This window comes from Humulus lupulus, chromosome 6 (assembly GCF_963169125.1).
Source record: "Humulus lupulus chromosome 6, drHumLupu1.1, whole genome shotgun sequence".
Lineage (NCBI taxonomy): Eukaryota > Viridiplantae > Streptophyta > Magnoliopsida > Rosales > Cannabaceae > Humulus > Humulus lupulus.
This window is the reverse complement of record NC_084798.1, coordinates 5623710-5650696: the sequence shown is the minus strand read 5'-3', so window position 1 is coordinate 5650696 and position 26987 is coordinate 5623710. Positions and strand designations below refer to the sequence as shown.

Here is a 26987-nt window from a genome sequence, read left to right as displayed (position 1 = left end):
ACATTTTAATTTTACTAATAAGTTTTCTATTCTTTAAAAAAAAAACTGCAAACTCTTTATGATAATTAAGTTAGATATTTGAAAGTGAGTTACACAATACATCAAATAATATATTTATATATAGAAAATTTCCATCGCAATTTTCAAAGTAAACAATACATCTTAAAAAAATCAATGTTGTAAAATCTTGTATGGAAATTGAAACCATATATATATATATATATATTATATATACAAAAAAAGCATAGAATTTTATCAAGAACCAAGAAAGGAATGAAAAATATTGGTTGCTTATGAGATGGGTAAACTATATTGCATTTTAGCTATAAAGTTACCAAGAATGAAAATGTTTTCTATCTTTAGTCAAAGAATGGAAAAGAGTTAAGTCATTCAGTACAATAATGCTTAGTATTTTTTGACCATAAAAATTGGGACCATATGTTTCTTCTATTGAAGTTATGTAGGGAATAAGTTAGACTAAAAGATATAAAGAAAAAGAAAATATATTACTTTAACTTTGTTACGTAGGGAATAAAGTGTAATTATCACTTATTTGTATAATCCTTCTTTTTCAAATGTCACTGATTCGTTAGAAATTGTTTTACAAGCTGTAATAAATATTTTAAAATAATTGTGTTATTTCTTTTTCGAGAATTTGGCAGGTAAAGCATTATTATTTCATTTTTAAAAGTTGTGTACAAAATGTTACTATATATATATATATAGTGGTATAGCTTAATGTGATTTTGCATATATATATACATTATGACTGATTGCATATAAAAATATAAAAGTATAATATTTGGAAAACATTAGGTATTAGGTATTTTAAATGTAATTTACTCATATAAATATATATATACCTTAATCACGCAGCCAAAGTTTTTACTTTGTACATATGTATATAAGGAAATTGAATTAATTAATTATTTTAGAATATTTTAATTTATAAATTAACATAAATCTTATTTAATATTAAATTAAATTTTAACACACTCTTCTCTTCTCTAGTATACATAATATTTATATATATATTATTATTACAAAAAAGGAATAAGATGTTGGTTAGTTGGAAGATGGGTAAACCACAATTTTTTTTTAACTAAAGCTTTTTTATCTTTATCTTTATATTTATTTTTAATAAAGAGATGAAAAAGAATTACAAATTATCAACGATAAGCAAATATATATTAATTTTTTGTCACAAATATATATATATTTTTAACTCACTTTCGATTTGTCACCTTTTTTTTTACAAGAGTTTTTTTTCCTAATTAAAAATATCTACAAATAGACTTTTTCATAATAATAAAATAACAAATCAATGCCGTAAGACTGAGATACTTCATATGATAAGCATTTTTTTTATTTTAAAAAAATGCATATTTTCAATCGTTACTGTAAAAAATAATAATTAAAAGTAGAAAATGTAATTTTGTAATTTTATTATGAAAAACTACCTAATACACAATTTAGTTATTTCAAAAGAATGCGGATAGAGACAAAAAAAAAAAAGGAGTCTAATCAATTAAACCTTTTTGTTTGTATAATCTTTCTTTTTCATATATATATATATATATATATATACTTTTCTTTTTTTATCAAATGTTACTGATTCGTTAGACATTGTTTTACAAGTTGTAATAAATATTTTAAAATAATTGTGTTAGTTCTTTTTAGAGAATCTTGCAGGTAAAGCATTATTATTTCACTTTTAAAAGTTATGTACAAAATGTTACTATATATATATATATATATAGTGGTAATAGCGCTTCTATTATATTGAACTAGTCAAAGTTATGTACAAAATGTTACTATATATATATAGTGGTAGCTTAACGTGATTTTGCATGGTTTTGCTTCTATTATATGAACTAGTCAAATATATACACTATAACAGAAGTAATGAATGAGATTCAACATTTTAGTCATCGGCATCCTCTATATGGATTTGTGGGTTTGTGGTGGCCTGTTGTATTCACTTGTGGTATGTGCAATCAGCCACTCGACAGATGTGAAGTACATTACGAATGCCGCCGTTGCGACTATCAAATCCACACGGCATGTGCTGAGTTGCCAGAGCTTATCAACAACTCTTTGCATGGCACACACTCCCTCAACCTCCTTAAGAGATCATCATTGGAGACTTCTATTCGTTGCTTTTACTGTGACAAATCCTTCGGAAATGAATTTGCTTACACTTGCAAGGAGTGTGCTTTCTACATGCATATCAGATGTAGTTCGATTCGACAACCCACAATAGCATGTGATGATCATGGCGTCATTCAATTCTCATGCCATCAACATCCAATGCCACTTGTGGTCGAGCATGGTATAGTGAAGATGATGAAGATGATGGAGATAGTGAAGATGATGAAGATATTATTCTTGGTAAGAAATGCATAGCATGTCAATTACCTTGCTCCTATCCAGCCTACTCTTGCACAACACATTCATGTCTTAATTTTTTTCATAAGTCCTGTGTAGATAAACTGCCACAGAAAATTCAACATCCTTTTCATTCACACAAACATCTTACCCTTGAATTCAGTAAGCCTCAATCTTGTGATCTTTGCTATAAAAAAGATTGCAGACTCGTTTTTAGCTGTCATGAAATTGGGTGTACCTTTAAGGTTTGTACCGAATGTGCATTTCTCGATGCAATAATTGTAAGATGTCGAAGTCATGATCATTTGCTTTGTCTTGTGAAAGGAGCATATTTTGACAATATCAAATGCGATGCTTGTCAAAAATCTTATAAAGAGTTGAACAATCATATTACATCTGAAATTCATTTGACTCGATCATTCCTATTTCGTTGTATGGAATGTGATTTTAACCTCCATTTCATATGCGGTCCATTGCCATCAACCATTAAATTCAACTAGCACATACATAGTTTGACTCTTCTTGATTCAGTCGTTGAGGATAATTGTCACGAATATTATTGCGATGTGTGTGAAAAAGAAAGAAACCCAGACTTTCGTGTTTACAATTGTTCTAATTGCCGATACGAAGCACATATACATTGTTTGATCCTTCAGGTACGAACTTGCATTAATTAATATTTAGATATATACATGCTTAAATGTTTTAGTTTTAAATCTATTTTACTTTTATTGTAAATTAAAGATATTCATATTAATTGAGTGCTTTTTATTTTGAGAATTGATTTTGAATTTGAAAAAAATACTTTATACTGTTTAAAATATATATATATATATTAAGTCAACAATTGTGCTTTTCTTTTTCTTTTTTTCCCTCTGTTATCTGATTATTATTAATATACATTTTCTTATTCTTGATTTGTGATTCAAACCACCTATAGACGCTTAATATATACATTTAAAAAGAGAAAATTTAAGCCAAATAAACTATATATGTAATATGAAATTTCGTAAAAAAAATTGTATAATACTTGGCATTTCTATTTGAAAAATTGTAGAATTTCGAAAATAGATTTTTATAATTTACAAATTTTGTATTTTAAAAAAAAATACTAGAGATATTAAAATATTTTTTGAGCTCCAAACAATGAAGTTGTGGAATTGTTTATAGATATTTCTTTGCAATATTATAACACTAGCGAAAATTTTAATGTTAAATAAAAATAATAATATATGTTTTGATAATTATAATAATTCAGTAATATGTAATTTATTCAACACATAAAACACAAATGTTTCTCTTAAAAGCATAGAAAGTGTTTTGAAAAATCGAGTAAATATATCTTTACTTAGTTCATATAAATATTTTTATAATGCAACTTAAGTTTTGGATTATATATCAGATTATGAAATTGATGAAAATGGGCAACGACATTAGTAATAATGTGGAGCTTTGGGCTTTGGGAGAAAATCGATGGAATTGGACAATTGCAATTGAAGAAAGAGATTATAATAATACTCACAAAGTGACACTTGGGGACCTAATGAGTTGTCTAACCCAACAAGAAAAGGAGATCCTTCTTCATCCAAGGAGTATTAATTTTAGTTTTGTAATAAGTAAGCATGATAGTTACAAAAATGCTAATTCTCGATTTCATCAATTGGGAAGATCTATTGAAGATTTTGAAACAATTACTGAATTTTTCCAAAAGTTTGATAGCTTGAAAAATGGCTTTGATAATGAGATTTATTGGTACACTCGTGAAGAAGGAATAAGGTTTAAAGTAGAGGATAAGTATTTAAGGCAAGAGGTTATGGAAGTTGATGGTAAGTACAAGGTACCCAAGACACTGGCACCTATTTTGAAAACATTGCTTGACAACTACTGCGGAGGAGGAGATCTTGGAGGATTATCAAGTTTGAGCCCTGCAATGAAGAGTGTGTCTACAACAATACTACTAATTGTCATTGACAAAATGTGTAGAACCAAGATTGAAGATGTTACCTGGGATGAACTCAAAGAATGGCATTTTTATCTTCATTGCATTGATTGGATTACATATTTTAAAGTATGTGGAGACTTGGATGACTTGAGAAAGAAATTCATTCGAGGTTATTGGAGTTTCAAAGTCATAAGATGTAAACAAGACTCCAAGAATCAAATATATGAGAAGATTGAATTTTTAAAAGCTGAACTGAAAAGATGGGAGGAGAATCTTGACAAGTTGGAAGAGATAGACATGAATGGTTTCTTGAAAACTTACGCTTTGCCGCTGAAGGAGATGACTGTTGATGAAGACGTGGATTACTCAGAAAACTTGGCTTGGCATCTAAAGTATAAGACTGTTGGTGACATGTTCTTTGGTAACTTAGATGAAAATTTAGGCTAAATATGTGTGTGTGTGTGTGCATGCAAGTGCTTTCACTTTTCTTTTTTTTCATGTTTACAATAATCATGTTTCTTTCTTTTGCTTTTTTACTTTTTTAATTGAATGTAGTGTTGATACTCAACCGAATTAATGAACTTACATTCGTTTTTGTGTGATTAAAGTGTTCTCATTAATTACTTTTTTTGTTGTTGTATTAATACCAAATCAACCATTAATAAGAAGATGAATAAATCCACTAATTAGTTTTTAGATGGAGCTTCATGATTCTTTTCATAGTATCGCGAGATTCGTATAGTGCAAAAAGACACTTAAGATCCAAAAAAATAAGCAAACTAAAAAAAAAAAAAATCACGTGATTCAAAATTAAAATAAGTGTAAAATTATTAAGTCAATAATAAAAATATAAGTAAATCTACTAATCACCAATTATTTTTTAAATAAAGCCTCATAATTTTTGTCAGCAAACACAAGTTCAATCATGCCATTTTCAAAGCTGAATTCCAAGTAGTATTAGAAAAATAATTTTACGGTAGACCAAACAAAGATTATATATGGGACAATAAACTCAAATGGGTTTGGTGTATTTTATAGTTTGACGCCTCTATTTCCTCCAACAATGGTATAGTTCTCAATTACAAGTTCATACCAGGTAATTTATTATAGTTTTGTATTTGGTTTTAAATCAAGTTTCGTTTTTGTTAAAAAAATTGAGTACATACTGGAAAGATTAGTAACATTAATTTAAGGAATAATTACATCTTGCACCGTAGTATAAAAAAAAATTCGTTTTATATGATAAATTACAAAAATATGGCTCGAAAAAGCTCTATATATATGTTGACATTTTGTTATCTTAATTTTTAATAAGAATTTAGTATATCAAATAATATAATAATAATTATAGTTACTACCTTCAATAAAATAAAACAAAGTAGATTAATTTATTTTTATTTAAAATGAATGTATTTATTAATATTAAAATTAATATTTATACAATTACTCAAAAAATAAATAAATATTTATACAAGTTACAATATGTTGTTAATTAAAATTAATATTAATAATTATATGTCACAATATTATTATTCTTTATAAAAATATTATATATATTTTTTAAATCATAACTAGTCAAGTCTAAACACTCAATGTTGAACCAAAATCATAATATAATCCAAGTTTCAAGTTTTGTTACAAAAATATATTTAAAGTTAAAAAATTATTTTTGTAAATCTTTGTAATAAGCATGTTAAATAAATTTATAAATATTTATGTAAATGTGAGTTACAAAAATAAACTTTTTAGTTGTGAAATTAGTTTTGTAAATTGTTGTTACAAAAATATAAAACTTGTTTTAAAAAAATATTGTATTTCACCACTATATTCAATAAAGTGTTTTATAAATAATGAATATCTTAAATTTGTATTTTTAAGTTGTATAGTATAAATATGATGGTTCATGTAATTTTTTGGTACAATATTGTAACAATATGGAAAAGTATAATATTTTTATGTATATTTTGTTTATGATTTCTTTACTATAAAATATTTTTGTAAATGTTAGTTATAAAAATATATTTCTTAGTTGTAAAACTAGATTTGTAAACTATTGTTACAAAAATAAAAAAATTAGTTACGAATTTGTTTGTAAGATTTATCTACAAAAAAACAAAATCTACAATTCTATAACTGATTTTATAAATATTATTTACAAACACGTAACAGATATTTACAAGTTTGTAACAGATGTTTACTAGTTTGTAAACGTTGATCACAAAGAATTGTATTTTACAGCTTTTATTTATTATTTTGTCACTCCGTATTTAGAATTTTTCCATTCCGTGTTTTTATCCAAAAATTCTGTATTTTTGTAATGTACCGTATTGTTGACGCGGTTCTTCGCCAACAGGTAATTAAGAGAAAGGGATTAGTGCTGAATATAGAACCGTCACAGATATAGAATCTTAGAGAATGAACTAGGTGACTCAAGACACGTTTTTAAGTGGTTTGAAGGTTAAAATCCTTCTACTCCACTAGTAAATATTATTGATATATTCTGGGTATTTGGTTACAAAGCATATATCTCTTCAGAGACTATTTTTTTCAACCCTTATCAACTCCCAGGTTCTCCATATTTATAGGAGAAGACACCTGGAAGTTGGTAAGGAGGTCATCCCGTGACCTTATTATTGGTCATATCAACTCTGTGGCATTCATGATTAATTCCTAAACCTGACACATAAGTATGGTCAAATCGATAGGTAAGAAGATAATGGGCCGCACGGCCCAACCCAGCTGTAGGTTTCAGAACATGCACGTTCCTGCTGCGTGTCCGAGAAATCAGGGAGATATCGGACACGTGATGTCAGATATATGCACGTTTATCTTGCATGTGTTGACTTCACAGAGGGTCAGAGCTCCGTATATAGCTCATGCCACGAGCTGCTCCCATGACCCGACCTTCGGCCTTCAGGTTCTTTCCCCCAGTCCTGGGCAACCTTGGCGTGTCCTTAGGGATTGCTCGAGCTAAGAAGGTACGACCTCGAAGCGGGAGCTCCGGTCTTGGGGATGTTCATGGACTAATCGTGATTAGTCAGTGACTCGGCCTGCTAATCAGCCCGTGGGAAAATCAGGGCGTACACGTATTTTTCAAATTTTTTTTAACTTTTAATGCATTTTTGTAGATTTCCTGATCCTACACAATCCCCATTTTATGTGTTGGATATTATGTTTGTAAACTCTCAGCCCATTAGCCATTAACAAGCTTTGTTTGTTTCTTGAATTAGTATATTATTCTAGAAAACGAGACATTGTAAGTCACATCTGCTATTGGATTATGTTATATATTTTTTATTTTTTAAACCACAACATATGGTTTCAACTTTATGAGTTAACCTCTTGTTGTGATAGAAAAAGTGGAAAATCTATAATTTTAAAAATAGTGGTAAAATTCAATAATTAATCAAAATTGAAGAATAATAATAATTTATATTTAAAAGTGTGAATAAATAAATTATATTTATTTGAATAAGATATTAAGAGACTGTGAAAGTATATGGAATTGAAAAAAAAAATCTAAGTATAAGAGTTTGAGATAATTAAACTATTCAAAAAAATGACAATTTGGGAATTTTATTATAAAAATCAGGTATTTGTAAAAAAATTGGAAAATTTTACGAAGTGATATGAAAAGAAAAAAGCATTTGTAGTCTACATTATTCAATATTCTTTTCATATATATATATATATATATATATATATATGCTTCTAAAGCCTTTGAAATCATGTGCCAAAACTTTGAGGAAAAGAAACAACAAAAAAAAAAAAAAAAGAGAAGTGATAGCTCAACAACCCAACTTTAATACAAAGATTTTAAATGAGATTTTGGCTAGTTTTTAAATTTGTATATTAATTAGTTTAAATGTTGGCAAAAGCAAATACGCACACGAAAGTTTACAAATTATTTATTTATTTATTTGTGCAATAAGTGCAAATTGGTTTAGGATTAAATATGATAAAACAATTAATTAAATTGATCGTAATTAAGAATATGCAATTAAAATGGTCATTAGAAAATGATATTTAACTAATCATGCTTAAAGCATTAGATTAACAAGCCTAAATCAATACTTTGACACCATTTTAAGTTTTTTTGTTTTTAAATTATTATTATCAATATTATTACCATTTATTTTAAGAGTAATGATATGTGCACCCAAAATATATACCCAAATTTTACGTACAGTGACGTGTCACTGTTTTTTTTAAATAATGGATCCCAATTTTAAAATAGTGGCTAAACTACCACATCACTGTATATAATATTTGGGTATATATGTTGTGTACACATATCATTACTCTTATTTTAATCAATAGTACCATAATGAGAGCATGAGATCTTTTCAAAAAAATCAATTTGGCCCACATTTTGTGATAATTTTGTCAAAAAATTCACATTTAAAATTAAATCTAGTTTTTTAGTTATGATTTATATGTATTATTTTTCTGCACTTAATTTTGTAACCAATTTATTTAAGTTATGTTTTGTTTTATCTTCAAAACAATGGGATCCCATATCCTAAATGAATTTTTATGTATTTAACATTTACTTTACAGTTTTTAAATAAATTTATGGTTACTTCATATGTACGTTTTCTTAAGATTAGTATAGTAGTTATTAATGGTCAAAGGTCTAGATTAGTTGGGTCATTACAAATTATTTGTGATTTTAGTTCAAAAAACTTTTATTAAAATTGAGTTTAGAGGTCTATTTGAACCATTTTGGAAAATACAGGGTCCAAAAATTAATTTTTCAAAACACATAGTCCAAACAAGTAATGAGACAAAATATAGAGTCTAAAAATGTATAAACCCTTTTGTCATTTTGCTCAAGGATAAACATATAATAAAAAAATATTTTCAAAAGATGATCATACTTGCACCCAAAAAAAAATTTATATGTATACAGGCACCCCATTTTATTAAAAAAATTCCATGTACTTTTCCCAAAAAAAAAACATATGATATGAGACATTAATGTGTAAGGATATATAACAAAGAAAGTACATAAAGAAATAGATTATGACTAAGATAATATTAAATTTATTTTCTTTATTTTGTGGGCCACTAAATAAAATAACATAATCAATAGTCATCTTACTATACATATATATGTATATATATTATATTAGAAGACTTTTAAAGAATGGGAAATTTCAAAAGAGTGTGTGTATATTGTGGAAGTAGTTTTGGGAACAAACAGATAATCACTGATGCAGCTCTTGATCTTGGAAGAGAATTAGTACTATTTTCTTTAATTATTCTTCTTCTTCTTCTTTTTTCTCTTTATATATATTTATATATGTATATATATAGATTTTGATATATATATATATTAAAATTTGCAGGTGAAGAGGAATATAAATTTGGTGTATGGAGGAGGGAGTGTGGGTCTGATGGGATTGGTTTCACAGACAATTTTTGATGGTGGATGTCATGTTCTTGGGTAATTAAACCTATATTTATATATATATATATACATATACATATAAGCTTCAATTTTTTTTTTTAATTTGTATTTTATTTAATGATGAACAAAATTGTAATAATTTAGCCCTTTTCTTGGTAGTCTTTTTCTCTTTTAATATTTGCTTGAAATATGTAATGTTAAATAATATTGGAAATTTATTTGATATTTATTTAATTTAATCTTTTGTTTTTGTTTTGGTTAGAGTTATTCTCAAAGCTCTTGTTCCAGTTGAGGTATAATTTAATCCTCTTTATTATTTTTCTAAATGTTGTGAATAATAATAAACTAATTTTGTTTTATTTTTTTCTTTTGGCAATTTGTTCTTTGGATTTTAAAAATTTGTGGTTGAAAATTGAACAGATTTCTGGAAATTCAGTAGGAGATGGGGTGATTGCATCAAGTATGCATGAAAGAAAAGCTTAGATGGCTCGAATGACTGATGCTTTCATTGTTCTGCCTTGTATTTATTCATATAATATATATAGTGATTAATTTTGGTATATATATATATATTTTGATGATTTATGAAAGAGGGTATGGTACCATGGAAGAGTTGCTTGAAATAATAGCTTGGTCTCATCTTGGAATCCATCACAAACCAGTAAGTTATTAATTATTATTTTTTTGTGTATTTTAGATTTATGTATTTAATTAGTTTTAAAAAATTAATAATCATTTGATCAATCTAATTATTGATGGAACGATTATGAGCCGAACATAATTCATTTCTTTATTGAAGGAAATTTTTAAAACTTGAACGTTTAATATGTAGTTATTAAAGAGCAAAACTTTGTTTGGAATCAATAATCTTACCTACTTTTTAATATTAACAACCCTAGATGATATATTTAATTTCACATGTGAATAGATAATATGATTAAATGTTGGCCATGAAATGACTATAACTTGGAACCAACCACTATGGGGCCAAAATAATAAAATATGAAGCTTATATATAACCAATATTTTTTAATATTTTGGCTCTTATGTTTGTTCACAAATATATAATTGACCTCTGTATTTTATTAAATGACAATTCGGATCATGTATTTTATTAAATAACAATTCAGACTATGTATTTTATGAAATAAATCAAAATAATACTTTATACCCAAGTTTGGTAAAAAAAATTCAAATATAATATTTTATTTTCAGTTCCTCGAACACTTCTTAGTTTCTCAAAACTCACCGCATCACTAACGACCCGAGAATTGATCTTATAATTGAAAATATTTTGATAAAATTTGGGTATAAGGTACTATTTTGATCTATTTTGCAAAACACAGAGTCTAAATTGTTATTTAACAAAACATAGGAGTTAATTGCATATTTGGAAAAAACACAGAGGCCAAAATAATATTTTTCTTTTATATATCATCATATAATTAAGTTGGTTTTTTATTTTATTTTTGGATTAAAAACAGATAGGTGTGTTGAATATTGATGGGTATTACGACAACTTACTTGGACTATTTGACAAAGGTGTGGAAGAAGGATTTATTAAACCATTTTCAAGATCCATTGTCGTTTCTGCTACTTCCTCTGCTCATCTCATAACCAAGCTTGAGGTATTTTTACTCTTATTTTTTATTATTATTATTATTATTATTATTATTATATGTAAAGTAATTATAGCACAATTTATATGTAAAGTAATTATAGTACATAATAAAAGTAAGATTTTGCATAATTTTGAAAGCTAATGTTTTATGATGTAATCAATTTTTTTTCTTTGATTAGAATAGTGATAAAATATGAAATTTATTAGTAGAACATGGTTGATTAATAGGGAAATTAAAAATTCTATTAGCACTTAAAATAGTTTTTTTTAAATAAAAATAAATAAATTGGTAGAGACTTGTTTCTTTAAGAAGAATTTTCAAACAATACTTTTAAAAGAAAACTTAATATTTGTTTCAATTTCTCAAGTAATAAAAGTAAAAGCTAAATCACAAGAGAAGTGGGCTGATTTGTTTTTTATTTTTAAATATGAATTTAAAATTTTATATTTTAAAAACTAAATAAAATTATAAATATTATTATTTACATTTTTTATCAAGAATTTGGTATGTATTTTATTTTGAATATTAATATTTCTCACAACCAATAAAATATTTCAACCAATTATCATGTCTTTGAATTTGTAAAAAATATTCATAATAAATTCCAAACCAACTAGTGTGATGGTCCACAAAATGAATCATATGTTTTCTATGAGAAGCATTGCATATTTAATTAATCTTACTTTATCTTAGCTAATGATGTAATTTGGTTAATTAAGCCTTAAAATCACTTTTATTTTATTTTTTGGTAGGAATACATACCACAACATCATCAAGTGGCACCAATTCAAAGCTGGAGTGTAGATTAATAAGTTAATTAATCCTAATTTTATTAAATTCATGGAAATGGGATTTATAATCTATTGTTTGGCAAAGTTGTGCAAAAACAAAGGCTAAGAAAGAACAACACTAGAAATTGTTTTGCTTCATTTAAATGGCTTACTTTTAATTTTATATATAAAAATTTGTATTCTTATCTCCATAGTCTTTTTGTCTTGTTTAAAATCAAGTGATGGTTTGTAACATTAGTAGAGAATAATTAATGTTGAGAAAAATGGTAAATAAAAAAATAAAGTTAAAATTCATTAACTTTCATAATATAATCAACATTTAGGATAGAAGAAAATTTAATTAATGCAATTATTGCTTATTAGATTGGAATGAAGATCACAAGAGGAATGGTGCAAACTTCTAATAAAATTATATATTCAAATGGTAATTAGAGAAAGTAAACTATTATTTAATCAAAATTATGGGATTTTAGAATTAATTTTTTAAAATGGAATCTTAATTATTTAATCAAAATTATAGGATTGATAATTTTATATAAATGTAAATTTTGAAGGAAAAAAAAGATATATATATTTACTTAAGTTGTTTTCTTTATTTAATCATTTTGTATTGTGTTTAAGAGTATTAATGTAGTTATATATTTAAGAGTTAATTAACTTTTCATATGGAATAATATATTTATTTATAAAATTCATAATGTCATAATTTTAAATTTAAATTTTTATTTGGTTTTCGGAAATGTTTTTTTCTCCCTCTCAGCTTCTTCTATTTTTTTTTTTTCCATTTCCAACTATTATTTTCCATGAGTCTTTTTAATCTTTGTGTTTTTGGTTAGTTATTGTAATTTTTATAACTTAATCATGCTTTATAACTTATTTATTAATATTTTTGTACTTGATTTTCAAAATTAGGAATTTTTTGTCTTTTTGTTTTAACTATGGGTTATTGGTATTACTAGTTTTATTCTAGTTTAGTAACTTGTTAATTTTGTTAGGATTTTATATATTGGCTTATTAGACATTGTTTGATTTGTTTAGTATCTAGTTACTGATTATTTCATTTCTTAAGTAGTTACAATCATGCTTTTGATTTTTTTTCTTGTCTTCCTTGTTTAGTAACTAGTTACTTCATATAACTAAAAATATGAGTAATTGGTTACCATTACCATGTTAGTTTGTCATTTAGTTTTTGCTGATTTTTCTGGTTTAATAATGGGTTCTAATATTTTTCAGCTTCTAAGTGGCTATAGGTTACTAGCTGAAATTTGGATATTGGAATAGTTATCGATTATCGTCTTATTACTAAGAAATATTAGTAACTACTATCTTATCACTAAAATATTAGTAAAGGGTTACTATTATGTTACTAGTTATTTTGCAACTAGTAAATGTTACCACTTTGAAACTAAGAGAAAATTGATAATAAATTACTATAATGTAATTTCCAATTAAAAAAAATAGATTTAATATTCCACACAAAAAATCAATTGTACGCTTTGATCTTTTTTTTTTTAACTAGAACGGTAATTTGATACCCTGTGTTTTTTCAAAGTATCATTTTGGTACCCTGTGTTTACAATAATGCTTATTTGGTACATTGTATTTTGAAATCGTATATATTTGATACCCCAAACTCAAATTTAATTAATAAAATTTTATAAATTTATTCAAAATGCTCTCAATCATACGAATTCCAAATTTATATTTAATTACATATAACTGATGATAACTTGGTCATATTGACAAAATTTTATCTATCAAATCAAAATCTAGGGTACCAAATATGTATGATTTTAAAATATAGGGTACAAATGAGCATTATTGAAAACAGATAGTATCAAAATGATACTTTATAAAATTACAAGGTACCAAATGAGTAAATTTCCTAACTACAAATACAAATATGTTAGTTTTGTTACAGATTTTTTGTAGCAATGTTAGCAAGTGCATCTCCAATAATTTACTGTTTTTTTAATTTCTATTAGATTATTATATCATTTATTATGTTCTATCTTTTGAATTCTAATAAGTTTTCGAAGTTTTATAAAGAAAAATAAATAAATAGATTTTACATATATTTAAATCTCCCAAACTAATAGGAAATAACACATTCTTAGAGGAAAATTAACAAGAACAAAGGTACCAATAGATGATTAACTATAACATTAACATTTGATAGTTATGTCACCCATTTTTTTTATTTGTTACAAAAGTGTTATAAATTTGAAAAGAATTAGTATTTTACTTTATAATAATTTCATTATTTAGTTACAACATTAGTTATTTATTTTTCAAAATTTATTATCACATATGAAATAATATTTTTATTGTAAAACATTTCATTATTTTTTTTTACACATATATATATATATATCAACATACCTTTAAAACCTTACAAATTAAATATATTTAAGTTTCTATGATTTTAAAAGGTACAATGTCAGACTATATATTATTGTGATGATAAGCATAGTCGAATGTTACCACATCTCTCCCCCAATGTAAAAAAAATAAAAAAACAATTATATATATAGGGAACAATTTTCCCCTTTCTTTGTAACACCAGTATATCTTTTTTCTATTTCGGCACCTGGATAGATATAATCTCAAATTTTTTTATATGACGGTGTACATTGTAGGTATCTAGAATATCCTGCAAATTTTCAATAAATTCTGAATAGTTTACGAAACCGAAAATAGAATTCAAACTGTCAAATTTTACACGCATACACAAAAAAACAAGCACGTGTACAACAGAATGTTTAGACCATGTTTTGGTCTCATAATTTATTCATAATTTCTTGAAAATTTGTAAGATATTCTAGATAGCTATAATGTACACCATCATATAAAAAAAATTGGGATTATAACTATTCAGGTGCCGAAATAGAAATATGATGCACCGGTGTTGCAAAAAAATATAATGTGTTGTAGTCGCTCCCTATATATATATATATACACACACTAGGTGAAAACCAATGTGTAAATATGCACGCTTGCTTATTTATTTTTAATTATGTTTTTTTAATTGTTATATAAATTTTAAATTACTAAATAATATCATGCATTATAAAAAAAGATGTTAACATATTAGAGAAAAAATAAATAAACCAAAACATTATCTAAATTTTTATTTTAAGTTACTTCATATATATCCCATCTAAATTTGATATATCATGTTGTAGGGGACTTTCCGCACATTTCCAGTAAATTTTAGATTACTTAGGATGCCGACATTAGGATTCAAATAACTTGTTGCACACTCGTATAAATATCGAAACAAGCATGCGTGCAACAAGATATTTGAATCCTAATTTTGGTATCCTAAACTATTCAAAAGTTCTTAAAAATTTGTGGGAGATCTCATGTAACTATATTATACACCATCATGTAAAAAAATAGAATTGTAACTTATTCATATGCCAAAAATACTAAAAATACTTGTAAGTAATGATTTTTTTTTGTTGGTTGAACGCCCCAAAATGATTTAATAACATTTAAATTTATATTATGAAAAATACTATTTTGGCCTCTGTATTTTTTCTGAATGTACGATCAGCCCATGTATTTTATTAAATAACAATTTAAACTTTGTATTTTACAAAATAGTATCATAGACCAAATTTTTGTTAAAATATTTTCATTTATAAGATCAATTATTGGGTCGTTGGAGGTGTAATGCGTTCACAGAAGCAGAGAAGGTGGTCGATGAGCTAAGAAAGAAATAATATATTTGAAAATATTATAACCAAAATCGAGTCAAATGTACTATTTTGATCCATCTTGTAAAACAGATGGTCTGAATTGTTATTTAATAAAATACAGGGGTCAATCAAGTATTCAAGAAAAATACAGGGGGCAAACTAGTATTTTCCCTTCATGTTAATATAATTTAATAATAATAATATTTTATAATATTTGAATTTATATTAATATAATTATTAAATATCTAGTTTACTATTTTTTTTAATTAGTTTTAAAGGCATATTCTATTAAATATTTATAAGATTTCATTAAAGTACAGAAAAAAAAAATTGTTAAACCAAGACTTCGTTATATACACATTTTTTATATATACTGAGTAGAAACAACGTGCAATGTACGTTTGCTTAGTTTTAAAGTTGTAAACATTGTCTATAATTTTAATAAAATCTGGTTCACTATTTTTTTAATATATATATATATAATAGAATGAATTATAATTCTATAGTATATATAAATATGTATATCAATAATCTCTACATAAATGACATATAAACACAACATTGTCATGGATATATATTTACATGGCTACATAACATATATATATAAATTACAATAATATTTAAAAAATAAATTAATAATAGAAATAAAATAAGAATAGAAAAAGTCATAGTGTAGACAGTAGTATACATTTATCAATTATTTTTAGCTTCTAATGTATCACAATGCCCTTTGGTGATTTTGATGTGTTGACCGCGTTAATCACTTGATAAAAAATAAACTATCATACAAACTTATAAGATAAAAAAAATGATATGTGTTGACCGCGTTTTTGACCAACGACGTGTAGACATCAAAACGACAAAAAACCTTCAAGAGAAAAATACGACACAGACAATTTTTATAGTGGTTCAGCCCCAACACGTTGGTAATAGCCTAGTTCACTTAGAGTTATGATTATGAATCTACACTCAAGATCAGATGAACCTGAGTCAACTGAGTTTCTTCTGTAACGTCCTGCGTTTTCGAGTACCTTTAAACAACTCAGGTCGGGATTTTCCCCCCGGGTTAAGAATATTATTTTAAATAATATTATATTTTGTTTGGAAGTATTCCATGAGTTATTGCTAGCCAAAATATGAATTTTGTGATTTTAAAAGTCAAGATAAGACTTTCGGTCCTAGACCGACACAAAAACCCTAATCAGGTAACAATCTCGAAAAATAAAATGAAAAATTATGGCAAATATATTTTGGGCATAAAATACATTCATAAAAGTTAAAGTTTGGTAAAAAATAATAAACCTAAAAGAAAATGGAAATTTTAGGGCATTTTGTGTTAAATGCCTAATTTTACCAAAATGAGGAATTTTATTCCATGAATAGACCTTAGGTTAAATTTTATTGTGTGATTAATTAAATTAAATGTAAGAGACATTTAATTTAATTATTTAGTGTTAAGTTTTGTGTTTAAAACTTAAAAAGAGTGAAAAAGGTATAGAAAATCAATTTGAACTTTTCTTCTTATGAAATAATTATTAACCTTTATAAAAAAAAATGAAATGATCACATATATAACAATTGGTGGCCGGCCATGTGATATTTTGAAATTCCATTTATTAACTAATTGAGTTTAAATCCCATTTATTTAAAAGTTTGGGATAATGTAAAGTGGACAAGTGGAAGTAAAGCACTTACGTGTTTTTAGGAATTTTAGAGTGTGATAAACTCTTCCAACCCTCCCCAGCCGACCACACCACTCTCTCACGTTCACTCATCTGATTTTTGAAGACCCTCTCAAAGTGTTCTCTCCATTTTCAACCCTAAGAACACCAAGGAAACTTGGAAGCTAAGTCTTGGTCGAGGAAGGGTTTTCCCTAAGGTAAAGTTTCATTAATCTAGACTTTTGTAAAGTTTTAAGCATAGAGTTTCAAATAGCTAATTAACTATGTTGTTGGGGGAAGTTGGTTAGGGTTTTTGAAAGGTTTTGAAGGAGCCAAAGCTAATAGGAAGGTCCAAACCTTAAGCAAGAACACCAAAGAGGTAAAAAGTTTAGTTTTGATGATTTTTGTTGTAGGGCTTTTAGTTTTATGCATTATTTTGTATATTTAATGCTTACAGTTTCTTATTGATGATGTAATAAAGTTATGGTAGTTGTTTTATAATTTTTATGATGCTTGTGTATTGATTTTTGAAAAATAGGAACCAAAACCCCCAAGGGTTTTGTAGGAAACCCTAAAACAAAACATGTTTTGAGCTGTGACTTCCAAGGGGTCAAGCAGCCACTGTATATTGATTTTGTAAAATTAAATTATACTGTGATATTTTTGAGATTGAGTACATAAAATTGAGCTTTTGAAACACTAAAAAATGTTTAGAAATGAGTAAGTTATGTTATTTCAAGGTTTAGGTAAAAAATTGTTTTTTCGTATTCTTATTTTCGGAACCAAGTTTGGACAGCCACTGTATAAGGCAAATGAACCTAGTTTTTTCTAAAATTTTGTGGACATATTTTTGGCATAATCTAGTATTCCACTGTAAAATTTGGTAAGAATATATTGAATGGTTTGAAAGTTATTAACTGTCAAAGTTTGGAAAAAAATAAGGTCATTTTTACCTCATTGTTGGAAAATGATTTCATCAATAAAAAACACTCATTTTGACCTAAGATTTTACAAAGACCTAAATGGCATAACAAAAATGGAATTGGAAAATTTTGGTAACAATTGGGTAAGTAAATTTCAAGTTATGAACAAACGAAGTATGTAGTTAAAAATGTGAAAAATAGACTTTTCACACTTGGTATAAAAACGGGATTTTGGAACATAAGATAAAAAGTAAAATTTTGCTTATTTCAATATATATATTGGTAAGTCTTGAAAACATATTTTCACTAAATTTACCAATTTGAGTTTAATGTGAATTATTTTTATTAAAGATTTTTTATTCTTTTTAAAAATAAAAGATTTAATTTATTAATAGTTAATAAACTAAAAGAGGGTTTAAAACCCTATATTTTGATAAAATATTTAAATGAATTATTTTTCTAGTAAGTAAAATTGATTAATTGATTTTGGAAAATTAATTAGTCAAGATGGAAAAATTTTAACGGTTTTCCTAATTAAGACAAATTAGACAATTTTCTTAAAACGGTTTTTAGAGATTAAAACCTTAAGAAAAATAAAAGGGAAAAATTAAGAGTTTATTTTCTTTAAAAATAATTAAGGAATTTGTTAGTATTTTCTGGATATAATACCGGCTAAAATCTTACATATTTTAACCGACTAGTCGAAAGTGCGGGTTAATATCAATACCTTGAAAGAATAAGATTTTTAGCGGATTGTGGGAAAATACCATTGTGATACCCGAGCCTAGGTATTGAGACCTTAGGATAGGTCTCCCCGAGACTTAGGGTTTAGTCTCAAATATTTTGTATGAATTTCCTTAATAGGTTTAAAACCAAATAAGGATCATAAATCCTTACAAATGATTTTTATTAAAATGATCAAACTGCCCAAAATAATAATAATGAATTATGAGTGCCATAATTAATCCGAGTATACTGGATGGATAACTACAATATTGACTAAGCATAATTGGACTGAACATTGGAGGGTGAAAACCTGCTGAGCGCTAAGGACTCCAAGTAAGTCAACTTATATTGTATGGCTGCAACATGAAACGATTATTGTCTTGTATGTTAGTATAGGGATACATGCACATATATAGACTGCCATAGCAAGTTGCTTAGAGACGTTAGTCTAGTGAGTGCTGATTTAGAAAATATGAACGGTAGATATCTCTACGCCCTGATTTTCCAACGGGCTATTAGCGAGCTGAGGTATGGCCTAATTATGTCAGCCACGTGGATCCCCCATGATCGGATCTGATGTTGTCAGGTCCTACCTTGTTAGCTCGAGGTATCCAAAGGTTCGCCAAGATTACTTAAGGACCGAGTCAGGACTGTGAAGGCCGCAGGTCGAGGAGGCCGCAGGTAAGGATACGAGCTGGAGTTGGAAGCTATGACCTTTTATAAAGTCAATCACGCAAGGTAAACGTGCATATATCAGACATCACGTGTCTGATATATCCCTGACTTCTCGGACACGAAGCGTGAACGTGCGTATTCAGACACCCACGACTGGGTTGCGCCATGCGGCCCATTATCCCCCTTGCCTATTGATTAAACCACACTTTATTTGTCAGGTTTTAGGAATTAATCATGAGTGTCACATAAGTGACATGATGGGTAAAAGGGTCACGGGATGACCCCTTTTTACCAACTCTCAGGTGCCCTCTCCTATAAATATGGAGACCCTGGGAGTTGGAAAGGGTTGGATTCTATTGTGTAATGAAATACCCTGTAAAGAATACCAGAAATATAACAATAATATTGGCTGGTGGAGTAGAAGGATTTTAACCTTTGAACCACCTAAAAACGTAATTGTGTCATCAGTCCATCTAAAGATCATTCATCTGTTTCGGTTCATTATTAAGCACTAATCTCATTCTCTTATTCTCTTAATTACCTGTTGACGAAGAACCGCGTCAACAGTATCCTTCATATCCTAGACGATTGATCCCCGTCACACTGCTTGATTTTATTATGTCCGGCTCATTATCGCGACGAGTGGCCAAGAGGTGAGGATTAGCTCGTTAAACCTAGGGGCACCAAAATAAATGGGACCTAGGCCCTCTTGCTTACTTAATCATTGAACGATTAGAACCCGAGCAAGTACTCTGATAAGTTATTCCCGGATAGCAGCCGAGAATATTGGCCATTCAGTGAGAGTGCCTAGAGATACTAGGGGTTGCCAAGATTGAGTGAGGCTGAACACCCTAGGGGCAATTGCTCACCAGCACCACTGATTAACATAGAAGTCTCCGTAAAACCATGTAAATTGGATTACACTCTTGGAAAAGTAGCGACGCCCTAGGTAACACGATAGTTACCCTTGATGAGGATATTTATTGGCTAGATCTTAGTGTGGAGACTCGGTTCTCTTTTACAGATTAGCAATTATGTTGGAGGGCACGTTATGCCTGAATTGTTGGATATTGTAGAGCGTTGGTCTCGGATTATATTGTGATATAATATATCTGCTTGCTCTGGGATTTTCTAAGTGCAGGGATATAATTGTTGATAAGAATTAGTTACGATATAATATATCTGATTGTTCTGGGATTTTCTGAGTGCAGGATTTTATCTGTTTTATAGGAAATAATTTATCGTTGGTTATCAGGCATGACCATAAGTTTGCCAGGACGCTTTGCGTTCTTGAAATTGATTGTGTAAGGTCCGGATGGATCCGGAACCCTAGTTCTCTACATGCTTTTGTTTGAAAGTTGATCTTACTAAGCGTTTTCGCTTACCTAGTTGTTTCATGTTGTAGGTAAGAGCAGGGCAAGGCAGAGCAGTGAGCGCTGGAGTCTTCCTTGCAAATGAACATGTGGACCGACCTTTTGGGAAGCCGTTTTATTTTTGGAAATATTGTGTAATTGTAACACCCTGGTTACCCCAGAACAGTTACAGTAAACAGTGAACCGGAAATTTGACTCGCTACCCGAGTCCTTTGGTTAAAAACGTGATCTAAGTGTTATTATCAGGTTAAGGTGAAAACCAGCAAAAAGGAAATGGTACATTTCATTAAGTAAATAAACTGCTCATGAGCCTTTTAAAATGTTTACAAGATGTCCATAATACAAAAGAGTCGCTACAGTTTCAAATTTACAATTCCGCCGGCCTAAGCGACAAAAATAGGGTAAACCCCTAATCCCTCTGAGAACTCCTTGACCGTGGCGGTCAAGCGGCCCTGTATGTACATCGCATCGCCCAAGCTCACCACTCAGGGTTGGTTAAGTTTTTCCTTCCCTTTACCTGCACCACAAAGCACCCATGAGCCAAGGCCCAGCAAGAAAACACAATATAGCATGATATAATATCAACAACGATCATAATAACCGTTCAGGACTATCAGTCCAACAAGTAGATGACAATAGCCAAAAGTCACAATAATGAGCATCGCTCCCTCTAGCCATGTGACGATAGGGTCACCAGGGCTTAACTGATAAGTGATTCTCTCATAGGTTGATCAGGACAGGTGTATGGTGATTAGTCACCAACATAACCTTCCTCACGACTCTATAGTCGAAACTATGGACACGTCCCTTAGCCATGTGACAAACAGTCACCGAGGTCATATACCTTGGCTATATTCATCTGGTCGTAGACCAGGCAAGCACTTATAAGTTCTTCGACCCTAGGGTCGGTCTAGCATTAATGCCATAGAGCCATTCAATGCGTGATTCTCGACTTTAGAGTCGGTCCCTGACTAGTCAGTGTCTCAAACAAGTAATCAGCGTACAACAGCATTTGATATGCAATCCACGTCCACATATACTAACCAACATGCTCCAATATCAAACCATGCATGTCATATACCTATACAGGGTGCAACTGTATTCATACACCGTTTTCTTACCTCTGGTTCGAGTGAAAATTATAATATGAACGACCTCTGAGAACGATCAACCTTTAAAGTCCTTGACGGTCACCTGGTCATAACCAAATTATAGAATTTATCACTAAAAATGATAACTGAGGGTTCCCAAACCAAATCCCAACCCCCTCGAGACATCAAATACCACCCAACCGGGTACTAGGTCCAACCCCGAGGCCTATGGTTTGAATCCCCAAGCTAAAAACCATATTTTAACAAAATTGGCCTTAAGGGCCGCGGCCCCCCTCTGCTGCGCCGCAGCGCGCCCTCAAACAGAGAGGGTGCTTCCTCTGCCAGACGCCAAGGGCCGCGGCACACCCCTGTTGCGCTGCGGCGCCCAGCCCAGTTCAGCAACATGCCCACGCACAAACCAGTTTTTCCCCTGTGCAATTTCCTCTCAAACTAGTCCTTCAAACCTTCATAAAACCCCTTCCTAACATACAATTAAACCCCCAAATAACACCCTTAACTCACCCTCATCAAATCCCAATCAAACTAACAATAAAACCCCATTTGATTCTCACTTCCCACATCAAAAACATAAGCTGAAAACCAAAAGTAAAACAGAGCACCAGCTGTGATAAATGGCCAAAACTCACCTTGAGACTAGCTTTAAACCTCCCACACAAGCTAAAACAAGTGCTCCAACCCAGCCTTTCAATTTCCCTTAGTTGAATCTCCACCAAGAACTCAAAACCCTCAAAGGAGAAGTGAAGAAGATGATGTACGGGAAAGAAAGAAGCAAATCCTTGTTTTTGTTCTGTTTATTCTACCACCTTCTACAACCACACAAGTCTCATATATCCTCCCAAAAAGACCAAAATACCCTTGTGTCATCTTAAGCCTCTAAAGCCACCTTAAGGGCAAAATTGGTACTTTCCGCCTATCCCGTTAATTATAATTAACGCTTCCCAATTCCCGCTAATCTCAAAATCCTCAAACACCAACAATTCATATCCCGTTACCCTAAAATCCCCGGTAACGCTATAGTCATTAGTAACACCTCGAGACTCGCCCCGAGCTCAAACCTGTTATGACCAAACCGATAAATCCCGTTCAACGATCGTCTCATGTCGGAATACTCGAACCAATCCACATTATAATGTGGTATCACAATATATCATTAACGCACATACAAATATACAATTATACTCTCAATGGGCCAGATTACCAAAACACCCCTGTAAACAAATGTGGACCCATATGCATGCATTTAACATCATATTATAATATAATTCTCATAAACATGCATAAACACATTTAATGACATAATTAAACAGTTATGGCCCTCCCGGCCTACTACTCCAGCCATTAACCATAATAGGGAATCCGGGGCATTATAGTAATTTTCCTAAACTAGGCTCACTCTATTCTTTATAAAATATGTTTGTAACTAAATGTTAAGTATGACCATACGACTTTTTAAAAAGTTTTTTTTATACGAGTTTTTGAGACATTTTGTTAAATGAAAAAATTTATATTTTCGCATTATTGAGTCTTGAAAATCCGGGTCGTTACATCTTCAGTGCAGATTAAAAGAATACAATATTTCTCTCAAGATACAAATATTCTCTCTCTGGAAAATTAGAATCCGAATCCCCTTTATGATGCCATGAGCCTTGTATTTATAGGCTCAGAATCGTACAAATGAAGTCCCCCATAATCGGGATGTTTTGTTATTCTACTACATTTAATTAATAATAATATTCAAAATACAACAATACACTACTTTTGCGGGATAATCTGAGAGATTCCCGCATAGGTACGACCGACTCTTGCTTAAGCCGTTACTGGGATCCTTTGCATAGCACTATTCTGCTTAGTCTGTCCACATCACACCCAGGAGGAAAACTGAAAGGCCAAAATACCTCACTGGTCGGCCAAGACAAGTAATTGGTCAGCCAACACATGTCTGGTCAGCCAAACACTTGGCTGATCGGACAGGCACCTGACTGGTCGAACAAGCACATGACTAGGCGGACAAGCACATGACTGGTCGGGCAAGCACATGGCTGGTCGGTCATGACACTTGACTGGTCAGTCAAAAATCTTCACCAGTCTACCAGAACACTCCTAAGCCAGATTACCCAGCCATTCCTTGCCATTTGTCACTTTTATTGTCACGTCATCATTTTCAAATTTTGAGGATAACAATATGTATGTCTTTATTATTTTTAAATAAATATGCTTTAATTATTTAAATTATCATAAGATATCTTATAAATATCCTATTTTTATTTATTTATTTTTGTTTAAGTTTATTTTATTCTAGTTTTTAAATTTGGTAGTGGAAACAAAAGATTATGTATTATATATAATATAATATTAAGTTTAAGTTTAATTAAATTTTATTTAAGTTATAAAATATATGGTTTTATTTTTTTTAAATAATTATTATTGTAAAATATCTCAAAAACATCTTATTTTAATTTGTTTAATTATTTATTTATTTATTTTATTTTTACAATCTACCGTTAAATATAAAAATATTTTGTTAAAGTTAGCGGAAAAAAATAAAAAACAATTAAAATCAATAATTTCTAATATTTTTGAGGTTTATGCATTTATGTTCATATTTAAGTTGTTTATTTTCTTATGCTTATGTTTCTAAAAATATTTTTGATTCATAAATGAGAACTTATAGGTCATTGTTTATATTAAATATCATTTTTGGTGAAAAATAAAAAAATCGATACATTCATGTTGTATCATGAAAATTATCACAACAAAATGAAACATAATATTACTTTAAAGTTTTATCACTTATAGATTAGATAATATCAACCAATAAAATTCAATTAACATCTAGTTTAGTTTTTGGTAAATGAATTAGTTTGGATTAGTCCGACCTAATTAGATTGATTTGCTCAAATATATAAATACATTAATAAATTGTGTTGCACCCAAGTTTTGAGATTAAGTAAACAACCTCGGAATGTTGGCTTGTAAAAAAAAACATAGGCTCGAAATGAATGAATTCCCATGTTACACTAGTGCAAATTATCATGAATCTTCTTCGAAGGACGATCTCGACAGACTTAGCAAGGGAGGAGGAAGCAACAACGAAAATGATGAGCTCGAGACTGTGAGTGATCTCGAATATATTGGGCGCCTTCCGCCTAACTCGCTCAAATATATTGGGTGGGTTCAACATTAAATATTTATAAGATTGTATTCAAGTTTTTTAAAAAAAAAATTGTTAAACCAAGACTTTGTTACATTCACATTTTTAATATATATTGATATTTTATATGCATGATCTTGAAATTATTTGAAAATATATGTCTGTGACTTATTTTTGAATAAAATTACGTCTGATAATATTTTTGGGATTTATGCATTTATGTTCATATTTAAGTTGTTTATTCTCTTATGCCTATGTTTCTAAAAATATTTTTGATTCATAAATGAGAACTTACAGGTCATTATTTATATTAAATATCATTTTTGGTGAAAAATAAAAAAAAAATTGATATATTCATGTTGTGTCATGAAAATTATCATAACTAAATAAAACATAATATTACCTTAAAGCTTTATCACCCGTTTGGTATGAGGAGTTATCTGATTGTCTGGAAACTTACATCATTGTGTTTAGTTGTGCATTGTAATCTTATTATCTATGATTCATGGAAATATTAATTTCTGTGTTTGGTTGTGCATAGGAATCTGTTAAATTTTCATATTTTTATAAAATTAATATAATAATATATTTCATCAAAATAATTTATAAATAATTTTACTCATGAAATATTTTTTAACAGAATTAAAAAAAATACATCTATTGAATACTAGAATCAAGCATAATTTTTAAAATTACAAAAATACCCTTATTTTATTTTTAATAATATTTCATTTGTTATTTTAAACTAAAGTAATGATATAACGACTTTACAAATCAATTTCTTTAAATAAACAAATATTATTTATCATTTTTATAGTTTGATATATGTATATTTGTTTTTATATTATAAGCTTCAAATATAAAATAAGTCGTTAACTAAAAAATTATTGATTTACAATTTTTTTTTAAATAATAATAATAATTTTGAAGTGTTTCACATTCCTGTATATCTAAAAACCACTTGTCATATGGGTTTCACTTGAACCTAGAATCAGGAAAAGTTAAAACTCCTGGAGTACAGATTCTCAGGTTAGAAAAACTCAAACCCAGTACCAAATACGGGAAAGTGTTCAGATTCTCATATCCGTGTCTAGATTCATGCATACCAAACGACCCTTTATAGATAAGATGACATGGAATTTAGGCTCTGGTTGGTAATGAATTTGGATACAATTTTATCAACTTGAAAACTTAAAATACACGAGGCCCACAAAAATCTCTGATTGGTAGGTTATTTTTGGAAACAAAATCTAAATCAATATTCTAATTTTGTATTGTAAGATAGAAAACAATGATTTCAAGTTTTCTTCGTATTTTGAAATTTTCTTCCAAAATCTTAAAGTCAATATCCTAATCTTCAATTTTTCTCTGCTCTCCTCCTCTCTACCAATCACAGATTCATTTTTTTAAAACTCAAAAACAGTTTAGTGATATTGAACCAATCACATTTTCGGAAATATGTTTTCAGTCACTAAATTTAGATTTTCATTTCAGAATCTCAGTTTT

The 26987-nt window shown here is 28.7% G+C and overlaps 1 protein-coding gene and 1 pseudogene across 1 annotated transcript; both read left to right on the top strand.

Moving 5' to 3' along the window:
* The first annotated feature begins 1905 nt into the window (after positions 1-1905).
* Positions 1906-4979, top strand: LOC133784570 (uncharacterized). The gene is made up of 4 exons (XM_062223865.1): positions 1906-2391; positions 2488-2646; positions 2889-3044; positions 3791-4979. The coding sequence occupies exons 1-4, from the start codon at positions 1906-1908 to the stop codon at positions 4775-4777; spliced, it is 1788 nt and encodes a 595-aa protein (XP_062079849.1). The 3' UTR covers positions 4778-4979.
* A 4499-nt stretch (positions 4980-9478) lies between these two features.
* LOC133781512 (probable cytokinin riboside 5'-monophosphate phosphoribohydrolase LOGL1) lies at positions 9479-12334 on the top strand (annotated as a pseudogene).
* Positions 12335-26987: the final 14653 nt, after the last annotated feature.